The sequence below is a fragment of the Hippoglossus hippoglossus genome, chromosome 24, assembly GCF_009819705.1.
Source record: "Hippoglossus hippoglossus isolate fHipHip1 chromosome 24, fHipHip1.pri, whole genome shotgun sequence".
NCBI classification, from domain to species: domain Eukaryota; kingdom Metazoa; phylum Chordata; class Actinopteri; order Pleuronectiformes; family Pleuronectidae; genus Hippoglossus; species Hippoglossus hippoglossus.
The window spans coordinates 6,507,257-6,522,576 of record NC_047174.1 but is presented as its reverse complement, the minus strand read 5'-3'; the positions used below and the strand labels follow the sequence as shown (position 1 = coordinate 6,522,576).

At 44.9% G+C, this 15,320-nt stretch overlaps 1 protein-coding gene across 1 annotated transcript in view; it reads left to right on the top strand.

The window, feature by feature from the left end:
• Positions 1–15,320, top strand: part of fut8b (fucosyltransferase 8b (alpha (1,6) fucosyltransferase)) — a 79,799-nt gene that overhangs the window by 45,947 nt on the left and 18,532 nt on the right. The window contains exons 3-6 of the mRNA XM_034579937.1: positions 3,220–3,338; positions 4,425–4,587; positions 9,138–9,252; positions 14,066–14,303. Coding sequence (XP_034435828.1) covers positions 3,220–3,338; positions 4,425–4,587; positions 9,138–9,252; positions 14,066–14,303 — 635 coding nt within the window. The remainder of the gene's footprint in view (positions 1–3,219; positions 3,339–4,424; positions 4,588–9,137; positions 9,253–14,065; positions 14,304–15,320) is intronic.

The following is a 15,320-nucleotide window of genomic DNA, read 5'->3' as shown; positions in this document are numbered from 1 at the left end:
CCTTACAGGCCAGATTTGACCAGTTCTAACTGGTTTTCATGGTGATTTGATTCTTTTCCCCTAATTTGTAGTGTTTGCTTGTGTCTCCCCATTGCCACATTCCTGTGGTTTATTAGCTTGACTTATTGGAGTCAAGTGGTTTGTTGCACCACACAGTCTGTTCCCAGAAAATGGCTGAAACATGTCAGTCAAGTCTTTGATGCATCACAGTGGAGTGATGGCACATATACGCACATACGCAGGAATAGTAAATCAAAGTTACACCTTCATCTAAAGGCAAATTGTGTTCGTGTGCTCTTCTTTCATCTACACCTCCCAGAACATTTCACATTGGCATCCATATGTATGGTTTCCCCAGCCCAGCACATGGGTCTTTCCTTTTGAAGTCGACCACAGTATATTCAATCTTACCACGGAAATATGCATGCGTCGCAGTGCCACCTAGGCCCCCACCGTTCAGTCTGCTCCGCCCGGCCTCTGATCACCCTGTGAACTTCACGGTTACTGGGTGCAGGGGCGGGAGCCAATGAAGCGACAGCTGGGGCTGCATTTCAGAGGAAACTGGGTTACATGCTAAACCTCACCTGCTTTCCGACTCGGTGCGTAGTGCCGGTGGGTCTCATCACCCCCCTCTGCTTTCATAGCTTGTCTTTCACTCTGCAGTACACCCCCCCCCCACCCCCCCACCCACCCCCACCCCCCTGCCTCCCCCAGAGTCAGAGTTTTTCCTCATCTGTTACCTCTCGGTATCGTTTGATTAAGACGCTGTTGAATCCAGCTGCCGCCGCATCTAGTCTCCGCTACAGATCCTCTAGAGATACCGCCAGGAATCATTTGTGGATGGTGTTTTCCTCCTTCCTGTGTGTGTGTGTGTCTGGGTTTGATGCCACTGATTGTTTGGATATATTTTATATCTGCATATCTTGGTTCAGGATGCTTGTGTTTTGTGTCTCAGCAGTTTCTGTTAGCTAACCTCTGTGCGACATCTCTGCTCCTCAGCCTGTGCTGCCCTGCACTATTTCTTTTGCCTTGCTCAAGGGAGTCCTCACGCTGCGTTATATATGACAAGTTTAGCAGCACTTGAGACCCCTGGGAAATGATGTCACTGAGGAAATAGTCCTACTTCCTGTTGCGTGGTGTAACTAGCACATTAGGGTGTGGCCTTTTGGGGGATCCCGTTGAATATTGTTTAAACAGACATAGCGGTGAGTATAGACAGTAGAGTTGATTCTCGGAGAGGAAAAGCACCTGGGTCTAATTTCCAAAGATCTGTGTCGTGCAGCTGAAACGGGAGCCCCACGGATTTCACAAAGGAAACAAGCGTGAATTTAAGACATTCATATAAATATCCGTGAGGCCTCGGAGGTATGGAAAGGTTTATCCTTGTCCATCACACGGTTACATAATGTTAGAGTGAAAATATCCTCCCTTTCCTCCTCAGTTATTTCCATGGCTTTGAAGCACAACGCTCAGTTAGTGCTCAGTGATGTGAGAGGCCGGGACTTCGGAGTAACCGGGGCTTGAACACTAAAGGGGGAGTTGTGCAGCAAGATGGGCTGCTGCAACTTTAAAAGTCTCATCTTTATGCCTGCCAGCGACTGATGTTCTTCACTCAGGGAGCAAATTGAGTTTGCATGCCTTGATTACTCATTAACATGGCCTTTGCAGCACTCCACCAATGCCCCTGTGCATTCAAACATTTTCCATTTTTAATAGTTTTATGTAGAGGAACTGATATAGCACAATGTCAGTGGCAGCTTCTTTTTCTCTCCTTGGCGGATTTGAACTCTGTGTTCTGTGCCTGAGCGATTGCTCGTTTGTGTTTTCATGACATGCACGCAGCAGTTACTACACAGTGGTGTGAAAATGCTTATTCACAGCTTTCATATCTATTCATCACGGAGCCATATTTGGCAAAAAAAAAAATGAAAATATTTACTGCACTTGAATAGATTTAATGTACGTGTGTGTTTTTTTCAATTTTTAAGTTATTATTACCCTATGTATTACTCAACGTTATGAAATAGCATTGTTAACATGTAGAGAAGTTAGCAGTGCCTTTACCTGGGCTATATAAAGCGTGTACAGAGTAAACATTACCGCTCTAATCCTTTCATTGGCTTTGATTTCTTCCTTCTTCTATACAGACTGTTCAGTGGATGTTGTAGAAGGATGTAGTGCTCGGGTGTTTGTACAATGATGTAATGCAGCCGTCCATGATCTTGAGCTCAAAATAAATAAACCAGGACAGAGCTCCAGGAGGCTGCACTGTGGTGTCTTAGCAAATGAACTAGACTTTTCAGTGGTGAACACTAAAAGACGCCTTCACAGCTGCATGTTCACTGCAACTATTTGACTCCAGATGAGACCCGCATGAGCCCACATGAGATCCGTGCTGGACGAGTCTCGTAAACATTCTCTCTTCTTCTTGGAACTCCTGCACCTCGTTAACGTCTAAAAAGACGAGGCGCTGCCAAAGTAAAAGACGCGGAATGCTGCAAACATGTGGCCCGCTGTATTTCTCCCCAGATTTATGGAGAGACAGATTTAATTTTTGATGGTGTAGGAGGAATTTCACAATATTTGCAAAACAGTCAACCAGTTTTTTTTTTCAGATTGCAAATCATGAGCAAAAACTAATTACAGCCAGTGGTGTGCATCCAGTCAGTGTTCGGGAAGGTTAATATTGAAGTCTATATTATGTGGTCGGTTTTGAATGGTGTCTGTCTCAAGATAATTCATCCATGGCGCTGCCACACCAAAATGAAAAAAAAGCAAAAACTGGGGGCTTGCGAAGATTGCAGAGATTAATCTTCGTCTAGTTTGTATTGAGATTGAATAATCACATGTTGCAAGGTTTTCGTGAGGGTCCAGTAACTTTAACGTTAGGTTAGTGGTGTTTACTTCATGAGTGACAGCAATTTTAATTACTTTTTTAAAGACTCTTTGATAAGAAATTCAGGAGGTGTTGGCAAACATCTGGTCAGAGGATTTGCTGCTTTGCTCTGTTACATCATTATGAATTTATTGTGTTTTGTTATCCAAAACCCAACTTTATAAAATTGTCATCACTTACGTTTACCCGTATACAGCCTTACTATTTCAGCTGAAGGTTTTTCAAAAAAGAATATTTCTTTGATATTTTCTCCTCCGACGATCAATTCAGACACGCTCCCATGCTCAGCCACCACAACCTCTGCCTGTGTCTTTCTCCCCCAGGATACCAGAGGGTCAGGCGGAAGCCGGGTCCTTGGCCGCCGGGAGACTACGCTCTTTGGAGGACCAGCTAACCAGAGCCAAAGAGAAGATCCACAGCTTCCAGAAACTCACTGGAGACGGTAAGCAGGGCAGGGCCACCTAAAAGGTTTGTGGGAAGGATTTGGCACAGTGCTTGGAAATATGAAAGCATCGATTTTGAAGGTGTGGGGGCTTGAGTTTTTATGGTAGGAAACCAGTCGGTGGCTCTTTTGAGCTTTTGCCTGCAGCGAGAATCTCAGTCTTGTCCAGTGTTAAACCTGCTGTAGCTCAGCAGCGATGATGGCGGAGCCGTGCTGTCGGACGTGCAGGGTTATGTGTATATTTGCTGCTCTAAGCGGCAGTCAAAGGTTCAGGGGAGCTGTCAGGTGAGTGGGGAAATGTGTGAATGAAGTGGAAGCAGTATGAATGCCCCAACGGCAAATAGGGAGAGCGGGAAGGAGGGAGGAGAGAAAGGAGACAGACAGAAAGAAGAAAATAAAGAAGGACATGTGAGCTTGGAGGGCAGCACAGGGTCAGCCTTTCCATCTTGCTGCAGGGGAAGAAAATGCTAAAAATACCCTCCAGCTTTTTCCACCAAGGGAGGGAGCCAAGAGCGAAGTGAGTGTGAGATAGGAAGGTTAAAAAAACAGTGATTTTTTTTTCCCCTTCTCCACCACCTCCTTCTCCTGCTTGAGGCTGTTTCCCCTCCCTCTATTTTTTTTTTTTTTTTTCATTTCTCTTAGCAGAAACCAGAGCAGGCAGCTGTGCTTCCATGTGGGTTACTCAACATTGTTTTGCTGGGGTGGGGTATAGAGTTCTTTCCTGTTGTTGGAACCTTGTGAGGGTAAAACATGAGAGAGAGAGAGAGAGAGAGAGATGAGACACAAACAACGTGATCAAGTCGTCCTTAATGGGGTCAAAGCAACACCTAAGGACAAAGTATGGAAAGAAACATTTTCATGGTTGGTTAAAAATGCAACCTTGCTTTGGGCCTTTAGCCTATTTACACCTGTTGGCCTCTGTTACTCCCCTCTTCCTCCCAGCTGTGTTCCCAAGGAGGTGCCGTGAGGTTAACGTCATTGATTCATTGTTTTAGATCGTACTCGTGCCTCAAATGTCACACCAGCTGTGCGTCTTTGTTATGTTGTGTTTTGTTGTGAGCTGTTCTCTCTTACCTCTGCCCGCAGGCCCCGGCCCCACTCAGGAGGAGCTGCGGAGAAGGGTGGAGAACGGCGTGAAGGAGTTCTGGTACTTTGTCCGCAGCGAGGTGAAGAAATTGACCACCGTCGAGCCCGGAGAGAGGCAGAAGTACGCCGACACACTCCTGCAGGACATGGGACACCAGGAGAGGTGGGCAGAAAATGTTGAAAAAAGGAAAAAGAAGTGAAAATGTTCCACAAGGATAAGTGGGAAACCAGTAGATCCATGGAAAAGTTGATGGTGAAGAAAATACAAGTCATAAATGGGGCGGTGCTTTAGTGAATAACACATCATCTCCCAGTAACTGACTGTGTTTCTGTCAGCATTTATTCTCATTGTCCACACTTACTTTTCAGAGGTGTGAAATTGAGAATGAATAATGGGATATCCTGCACTGTTTAGTCTATACAAAAGCCAAAGTGTAAAGTTGCACAGTCAACCACATAACCTCACCTATTTGTACAGAACAAAAAAACCACAGAAAGCCCAGCCCAGTAAATAAACCAAATAAAGTGTTGATTAATCTTTGAAGTAAACCCTTCAAGCTAAAACAAACATATCACAGCTTCTTAACTGTACCTGTTATAAACACTCAATAATAATCTGTCAGTGAAAAATTATGGATATTATTGGTGCTTCTGCGTAAGCTCCGGATCCTTGTAAAGCAAATATTGTCTCTTTCCTCCTTTGTGTTGAAGCAACATTGACAAGATACAGTTAACAGCCTGCCGATGGTGTCAAAGGTTGAAACATGAACATTGGCCAGAAGCAGGACTTGAAAGCAGGACTTGTGCCGGTTGCTGAGAAACAAAGGGCAAAGGTCACGTGCACACCCTCTCTGTCATCTGGATGGCCGGCTTCCACAGGGCTGAATGAAGAAAGGCCTGTTGTCATTTGGCCAAGTGGTTCATTGTAATCCCGGTGAAGTGGTTTACACAGCCCATTGTCTTAGTCTTTTCTGCCCTAAGCAGCTTTCCAAAGACTGATTCCTCACCAGGTACACACACACACACACACAGACTTCTATATGCTTTCACTTTCATTTTAAGCCCCCCAGATCTCTTTGTATGTGCTGCAGGCAAAGGCTGGGAGAGGCAGCACAGATAGGGGCAGAGGTGGAAAGAGCAATGAAATGTTTGACTCGAATAAATGCACCGCTCCTTCATTTAAATTCTGCTCAGGGAGGAGGTGAGGCCCTTGTCTAGAAGATTTCCCAAGTAAAATAAAAATGTAGCACATTAAAGAAAAAGTGTGCATTATACGGAGCCGTCGGTTTCATAACATATTTATGGCCGGGTGTGTGAAAGTTCATACAGATATGAAAATAATACTGAACACTTATTGCAAACAGGAAATGAACACCGCTGCAGCTACGGGAATGTATCTCTATAAGCGACTCTACCAGTAACATACAGGTAAAGAAAACTATACCACAGTGAGTCTTGATGTCATCGCCTCTATATTAAGATGAACGACGCATCTCCACTTCCTCCCACTGTACAAAAATGAAGCCCAAATATCAGTGTAATTAGACCTACACTAAAGTAACAGAAACCATCTGTGGGAAAAATGTACTTATAATATAATAATTATTTATTATCTGCTAACATTGAAGATGTGTTTTCTTTTAAACTATACTGCAGCCAACCACCAGGGGGCAATCAGGATGATTTGGCTGCGCTTTTGGGTGGAGCTGTCATGTCTGTGCTTGATGCCAAAACCCATAGATTTTGGCTTTATATAATTATAGTGAGGTATTTGTAAGGTGTATGAAACAGTACGCGCTAGAAGAAGACTAACCATACTGTAAATTGATTTCTGTCAAACTATAGTTTATATCTTATAACTGTAATCTAACAGGGTGGACACAATGGCGATCCGATATGGCTGAAAGTATTGTGTCATATGTCGTGCAAGTCACAAAACCCACGTCAGAGGCTCAGTTTCAAACTTGATGGGTGTTTACCAAATGCATCATTATGCTGGGTCATTCAACTGCACACCATAGGGCGTTAAACGGGCAAAACACACATCTAGTCTTTCTTCCCTTTTGCCCATCTTTTGTCTCACTGTACGCATGGTGATACTCGTGCTGTAAATTAAACCCGAAACCTTCTCCCATCGGTGCAACGTCAATACTTGGATCTCCTGCGCTCGGCTGCCAAGCCCAGCAGCTGCAGCCTCAACATCAGTTAGAGACAATCAGAAGCACTGGGGGAAACCGCACATTATTTACATGCACACAAGAGAACACCTCTTATACATATGCGGTACGTCATAGACGTGTGGTGTTCCCTTGTCTTGCTGCCAAATCCCCTCAGGGCTCTACTGTTGTTAAGTTTTGCGGCCAGCCAGGTTTGCTTCTCCTTCCCACAGAGGGCCAGTGAAGGCTCCCGTGTGCCACTGGAGGAGAGTTTGACATCCATCACACACTGTGGTTTCAGCTTCAGACCGGGACATTGAGTAATAATACCGCGTTACTTGTCGAGGAAGACGCTATTTGCCAATGCTGCCCTGCTGAAACGGGATGTGGTATATCTGTCTGCTTTGTATGTGTATCTTTGCATGCACTACTTCATATATGCATAAGAAGTCACACAGGATGTGACTGATTTGGGTCAAAGGAGTGAGTAATAAATTAAGCTTGCATAAGTGCATGTGTGAGTGTGTGATGTGTTTTGCATCTGCCCTTAGCTGCAAATATCAGAGCTCTTGGGCTTGTTTTTAAGTGGATGGCCACAGTATTTGGCAGAGTGTGTCACGTAAACAGATTCGCTGTCAGAGGCATGAAGATTGCGGATTTTTTTTAAATGGCTCAACAACCAGAAAGATGTCGGCGTCTGTCGGCGTTACAAAAAAACAACACTTTGTCCGTAAATATCCTGAAAGTGGAGACTTGTCGATGTTTAACACACATCCCACTGTATGTGCTGTCAAGTGGATGTTCTTATCACACGTATTTGTAGTCTAGGGGGTTGCCTTCACTCTCTACCTGCAGGAGGACACAAATCACATGATTTAGAGGTTTTCTGAAACGTACCAATAATTTTTGTTGAGGAAAATCTCTGTGGAAGGCAGCCACAGAGGCTGAAGTTGTGCTGTAGGGCAGGAGACGTCTGCCCTGATTTGAAGATAAGCTCCCTGTCTGGACAGAAATAGTGTCACAGAGCAGAGCTGCAGATTTGTAACGCAAGATATATAAAATATGCATGATCACTTGGTCAAGAACATGCCAACATAATTAATCTGCATATCCAAGTAGACGTGGGCATATCCATAAAATCTTCTGTCACAGGATATATGATCTACTATAAGATTTAGTGAATTCCTAGAGGTTCAGTTGAGAAGCTGTTTTTAGAGCCGCTAGTGGCAATGTTTTTTTTTGCCTAATCCAGTTATTGACATGTAGCAATCCTGTTGATTACTTTGCTGTGGTTCTGATGCTCTTGCACAACCAGAGATTACAGGTCCTCACAGGGATTCTGGAGCCCATCTGAAAAGGACCTCTGGAAAACCCAACCTTAACCCAGCATGTATAAACTTATCTAAAACAACAGACCTGCAGCAGCACAATGGGGGCGCTGTTGCTCAGTAAAAGATGCATAGTGTTGCCTCAGGTCAAAAAAACTATTTTCAGCTCCTGTGATGATTATGAGTTCACTTTGATTCACATCTGGATCACACTGGATATCATTTTTACCTGTTCATACATACCAACATCGATCTACTGTATGAAGACCTACGATAAACGTATATAAAATCTCATATGGTTGACACATCTTTACCTCCAGAACCAATAGTCAAAGAAACATTTGTCTCTTCCTCACTATTAACCCAACCACAGTGTTTTAAATGTCTCTGTGTATTTCTGTGTGTGTATAAATTGTACGTGTGCCTGAAAACCTGTGGATAGTTTCGCTCCCCGATCTTCCAGTTGATAAATACAATGGTTGATGAACTCTCTCTGAGTCAGTATTTGCATGATAACCATGAATTTCCATCCTTCCCATTTGCATCCTTCTGAATGGCTGCTATGTGAACAAAGTTAAAGCGTCACTTTACAGCGCAAGGGTATTCATCATTTTTTAAGAATGTACACATGTTGCCTTACAGCTGAACAGTTATGCCAGACGTTGTCATTGTTAATGAGAGCAGAGGAGAAGTGATGTGAGAGTGGGGAGGTTTGTTTGTTTGTGAAAACGCTCCCTTGCAAAAAAGCTATTAAGTCCCAACCTCTCAGAAATATAATTTTGCTGTTTGAATATGACCCTCGGCTGCTGCTTGTGTTCGGGACAATAATGTCTGTAAATTTCACAAGGAATGCGTTTCACATCACACTGATGGCAGAGGAAAAAGTATTGGCGAGGTGCTGCCCTGTGTCTGCACTTATTAATCATCTGGAGAGGATGTAGTATTTTTGTACAAGACAGTCGCACAAGGCCAACAAAGTTTGTATCACGCACTGTTTAGGGTTGACCAAACTTTCTTGGAGGTGGATATCTTGTACCTGGAGCATGCACAGTTGATGTAGTACATTCAGTGCAGGCACATGGGTGGATGAGGACATTTATGTCACTAGGACCACAGCGGACCCCATCAGACTGGCAGACGCAGAAACTATGACTCTGCCTTTGATGTTCAGCCGGTTATTTAAAAGTGAACTTGCATAATAATTTAAGTATGAAAATGTGTGTCTGCAGGTCCATCATGACAGACTTGTACTACCTCAGCCAGGCGGACGGAGTGGGCGAGTGGAGAGTGAAGGAGGCTAAAGACCTGTCGGATCTGGTCCAGAACAGAATCACCTACCTACAGGTAACTGCAGACGCACCTGCTGCTTCACCAACTGGCCCTATATTCTGTCACACACACACACACACACACACACACACACACACACACAGAGTCACAGAGGACATCTCTCACACGTGCTTGTCTCATTTGCATCATCCATAACTGTCCGCATCAGTTTCCACGAGGAGCAGGTGAGGGCTGCGACAGCAGACGGTTCCAACAGTGGGATCTGATCAGCAGGATTCTTGTTGCCTGTCAGCAGTTTAGTGGCAAACACATTCGCAAACACACAAACGCAGACCAGGAAAATGACGGATCAGGAAAAGTAATACACGTGCACCTGCTTACTCAGGCTTAAATGGACGCACCTATGTTTACAGCTCCACATACACAACCTGAGACCCCGAACACTTCCTCTCACACCCAGCAGCCCCCCCGGCTGTGGTGCTGCCGGGCTCTCGGGTGGGGCAGTGCGGCGCAGCACCGGGCCCTGCAGCTTTAATGAGCCGGTGTGTTTGATGAAGAGGACCCAGTCAGTCTGGCTGGGCGGAGACAGCACCACTAACAGCTGCTGTCACCACCGCTGAGGGATCACACCGCTCCACCAGCTGCCATCACTAATTCATCACACATACACACAGAGAGTCGGGCTCACATGGACTCACCCACACCTACGCAAGCAGCACACACATACACACACACACACACACACACACACACGCGCGCGCGCTCAGCCACAAGATTGATGCACATGCTTGTACGCAAAAGAAATGCTCTGTGTGTGTCTCTCACTATCTCAGTCACACACACTCACTCACACATCTATATGTACACACACAGACAGACTCCTCCCTGCTATCCTGCTGTCTCTGCCACCCGCACCAGCCTCTCCCTTCACTCCCGGTTTAACTAACTCCATCTCTGCGTCTGCTCCATCTGTCCACTTACAGCACTCAGTGAACATGGTTGGCGTCTTCTGATGGATTTCTGTTGGACATGCTACCTATAAGATCCCTTTCACTCAACACATCTGTACTTTAAAATAGCAATAATTCACATTTTTATATATTAACAATAGAGCCTATGTTAATTGACCGTAAAGAGAAGAATCACCAACTTTTCCTTGGCTTTACAGAGCTTCATTCTGTCTTTCAGCTCTTTGTTTCTGTTTCTAGCTACAGCTTTACAGATTGAGCTCACTCTCATAGTGTTTGGTCGTAGCAGACACCTGGCAGCAACACACCAGCCTGCATATGCAAATGATTCTGGAACACTTCAGTTCATTTTCGATTTTTCCAAGGGGTGTTATCAACGGTTGCTGATCAAACTGCCGCTGGATACATCTGAATAGTTCTACAAGCAATCAGAGCAATGAAACAGGACGTGAACACAACAGTGTGCAGTGAAGAGCTGTGATGTTGTAGCACATGTCAGGTTGTGAGTTTTTGCTAACAGATTTTGGCCATTTTTCCCCCAGTCGTGGCTTCAATAGACCAATCCACATCAGCGACAGTCCTCTTGGTTGTTAGCAGAAATGCTTCAGCGGTGCCCCTGTCAGTCATTCCATCAAACCCAGCCCATTTTAAATAATTGACTGATTGGCCCGGCTTGTCTCGGGATGGATGGAAATCTGTCTGAGCGGGCAGGGGGCCAGAACCATCTGCGAGAGCGAATAAACATGAGCTTGCTGATCTGGTCTGGTCTCCAGGCTACTCAGAAAGCTTTAAAAAACCCAGTCGATGCTTTACCTGCAAGGCACCAAATGGGCAGACAGACACGGTGGCTGGTGAACATGCTGGAGCTTTTAGTGTCTCACGAGCCAGGTTTTTCATTCAGAAGCTGGCAGAGAGCACAAAAAGGCTAAAAGCAGTGTCATTATTGGTCTATGATCATTAGATGGCCTCAAATGTGACTCTAAATGAATGCTCATGTGTCTCCATTAATGCTTGATATATGATTAGTTTCCCATACCAAATTAAAAAGGGCTATGTCAGTGATTTTACAGTTCAGTACTGGTTGATTTTGGTCACAGCGGTTACTGTTGGTAACGGCAAGTTAGTGTTGATAACACTCGTCCTAAAGTTCCATTCAAATCCCCATATTCCACACAGCATCTATCATGTTCATTTTGAAGATGCATATGAACTCTTGATTTCCTTCTGAATCCACTGGATCTCAGCTCCACATTGGTAGTTAAAGGTTTATCGCCCTATTTGTTACCGTCTTAGCTGAAACCATTAAATCCACTAGATCCAGACTTTTGTTTGGATCTCCAATATACTCATGGATATCTGTCCCCTACATATTCATGAGTTTTTCATCATCAAGATCAATGAATTATTGCCTTAATAAACATCTTGAAATGTTGAAGAAAGTGGATCTGGATCCTCCTTTGTCTGAATCTACCCCAACCTTTAATGGGTTCTTTCTTGGCAGATGTCCCATCCTTCCAACAAGTTTTATAGAAATCCGTTAAGCAGTTTTTGCGTAATCCTACTATAAAACAAAAAACCGGACAGGGTTGAAAACACAACTTAACGACATGCAGCAAACATCGGTTTAGCTGATAATCCTTTGAAAGGTACAGCACAATCAAATACATAGGGAGTGACAGTTTGTCTTTCACATTCCATGTAGCGCATGCATGTTTTTCTGTGAATGCAAATTCTAAAGTTGCAGGAAAGGCAGACTGAGCCAGCAACAATGAAATCTACCGCAAGTAGAGGCAATTACTGGATGCAAAAGATTAAATGGCCGCTATAGAGAAAAATTGCCAGCAGCAGCTCTGGAGCAGAAAGTGGAGCTTGATAGCCTGCACTGTATAACTGTTTTCACTCAGAAGGCAAAAAACTTATAATGAGCTGCTGGATTTACTGTAAATCTGCAATGGAGAGTAGCAAAGCAGGAATTTACCTGCACAAAACGTTGTGGAGTCTTCAACAGTGCGGGCATCACAGTGGATAATTACCCAAGCTTGACATACTATTCTTCATTTCCAGTTGTTCCCCCACGTAAACAATATCACTGTGCTCTTTCTCTCTCAGCTGAATTTCCCTGCAGCTGCCTATATGTGTCGCACTCAAAAAAAAAAAGCACAGCGTTTAAACCGGCACTTAACCCACAGTGCAGAGCGGTACTCAGGCGGCTGCCTTTGTGCGTGCGTCTGCCGTCATTACCCTTGAACCGAGGCTCTCTGGGCTCTTCTGAGTCATTCCAGCCTCATCATTATCAACCCCGGGACCCAGAAGCAGGCTCCCCACGCCACGCGGCTCGCACCGTGCATCGATCTCATGCCGACACGGTGGTTCAGGAGCCAAACTCTTTTGACAGAAAACAAGCTTTATACGCGGGCCCCTTTTGTCAGAGTGCCACTGTAGATTATTAGTATAGTAAGTTGGTTTTTACACCTATGGGGCCAGTAGTGAGGCTGTGTGCGGCTTGTTCTGTCACCTCGATGCTGTTCTCTGTTCATGTTCTTCTACAGCAGTGGTGGTAATCACTTTTCTGCACGTCTCCTCCTTCCCTTCTTTTTCCTCTCCTCTCCTCTGTCCTTTCCTTTTTCTTTCTTCTCCTCTCTCCTTTCCTTTTTTCTCCTGTCAACTCTTCTCTTCTCCTCTCTTCTATCCTTCTCCTCTCCTCATCTCCCCTCCTCTCTCATTTATTTTTCCTCTCCTCTCATCTCCTTCCCTCATTCCTTTTGTTCTTCTTTCCTCTCCCCTCATCTAGTCGCCTCTCTTCTTTCTTTTTCTCCTCATGTTTCCTTTCATCGCCCCGCTCCACAGCCTCTTTTTTCATTTCCTCTCTGGGTCTTTATCCTCTCCTCTCTTTTCCTCCTCACTCTCCTTGCCTTCCCTCGCCTTTCCTCCTCCTCTCTTCCTTCCTCTTCCTCTCCTGCTCGTGTGAGATAGGCAGCGTTCACCGGTGGGTGCCGGGCGGCCTGATTACTGTGAACCATCCACAGCTGCAGCAGCCTAATGAGGAAAACACTCCCATCATCTGGTAATTGCTGTTTAGGAAGCTGGTTGGCACGAGCGTTGCGGAGTCACTCAGACTGGCTGCAGAGCGAATCGCAATCCGCCCGGCAACTCATCGACAACGCAGCGTGTGTCACTCTGCTGGTTCCCACTTCTTTTCTTTTTTTTTTGTTTGTTTTATGCCAAAAAAAGAGAAAGCCTTGTTCTTCCTCCAGCGTCTCTCATTTGGTATTCATCCCCTCAGACTTTGTATGATATCGAAACTAATTTATGGGATGAAATGGTAGAAAGTAGGTGGTGGAGAGAAAGTGAGGGGAAAAAGGAAAAATAATGAGAATGAGTGTAAGAAAAAGACAGGAATGAACAGCGGCAGTGAAAAGTAATGAGAGAGTGCAAGAGCAACAAGAAATATTATTATAGACTGTTCAATCTTTAAAAAGTGGCTATAGATATATGTACATTCGTAAAACAGCTGGGCACAGCAACACAATGCTGTCCGGGAGTTAGACTTGAAAAGAGCTACAGTAAATTTTTTATAGTGTCTGGATGACAATGGCAAAATAACGCTTGTTAATATAAAATCTAAGAGAAGAACTTGCAAGTGCATCCCAGGGAGAGAGAGTTAGCGAGAGAGAGAGAAACTTGCAGGTAAAGAGAGAAACGGAGAACAGGATTGAACCAGGCTACATAAAATTAGAGTGAAGTGGAGAATGAGACAGACAGGCGAAGGGAACAAAGAAAACAATATCAGCCGTGTGTTATTACAAGTCAGGGAGCAGGGCTTTGAGAGATTTGAGACGAAGGTCAAGCAATAAGAAAAAATGTTGAAACACGGTTTGCTCTCCTCCTCCTCCTCCTAGAACCCCCCAGACTGCAGTAAGGCGAGAAAGCTGGTGTGCAACATCAATAAGGGCTGTGGTTATGGCTGCCAGCTCCACCACGTCGTCTACTGCTTCATGATCGCTTATGGCACCCAGCGCACGCTCATCCTCGAGTCCCACAACTGGCGCTACGCCCCCGGCGGCTGGGAGACGGTCTTCCTTCCCGTCAGTAACACGTGCACCGACCGCTCCGGGGCCACCACTGGGCACTGGTCAGGTAGGTGCACACACCCTCACGCACACACTGTGTACTCAACAAAGTCATAGCCACAGTCCTGTCTGCTACAGCTGTGATTGGTTGCTTAATAATCTTATAACCCTCGTTCTTTTCTTTCTTTATTTTTTTCTGTCTGGACTGTCCCAGCTAAAAAATAGCGTCGGCCAAATCTGTCTTTTGTGCTGCTGCAGCAGGAAAGAAGTGTGAATTCCCTGGCTAAGCAGGACTATTCTGCAATTTCTGTTAAAGCACTTTGGCAGCAAATGTAGCAGCAGCAGGTCACTGCTCAAAGGTTTCATTGCCAACAAATGCCTTTCAGTAAACAACCTACTCCTCTGACCCTCAGTCAGTTTCCACTTGTGGCCTCTGATAGCAACAGAGATGGTTGGAAATATGTTTTGTCCCCTGTTTGTTATCCCGGGATTTTCACTCAGTTTTATCTCATCATTTCCTGAATAGTGAGAATATCTATATCTCTTGAATCCACTTCAGCATCAGTATTCAATTAAGCTTTTAAATGTGAAAAACATGATAATAAGAACCAGTGAAAATCTGTTTGAACAAACCTCTGAATCATGAAGCGCGTGCCTCCTTTTTAATTTAAACATCCATCCATTGTCTTCCACTGTTTGGAGATCGGAGCACTTAGGCAGCCAGCTAAGTAGGATATTCCACACATCCCCCTCCCCTGCCACACTTCCCAGCTCTTCCTGGGGGATCCCGAGCCGTTCCCAGGCCAGATGGGATATGTAGTCCCTTCAGCGAGTTCTGCATCTACCCATGGGTCTGCTCCCGATTGGGCGTTCCTGGTAAACCTCCAATTGAAGGCGCCCAGGAGGCATCCACATTAGAAGAGCGACAACTGCCTCCTTTAAGGAGCAGCGGTTCTACTCCGAGCTCCCCCTCGGATGTCTGAACTCCTCACCCCGTCTCTAAGACTCTCTCAATCTTAAACAGTCAAATATAAGTGTCCTGTTTTCAGGATTTAATAACGTTTTTGTTTCTAATATTTTCTTC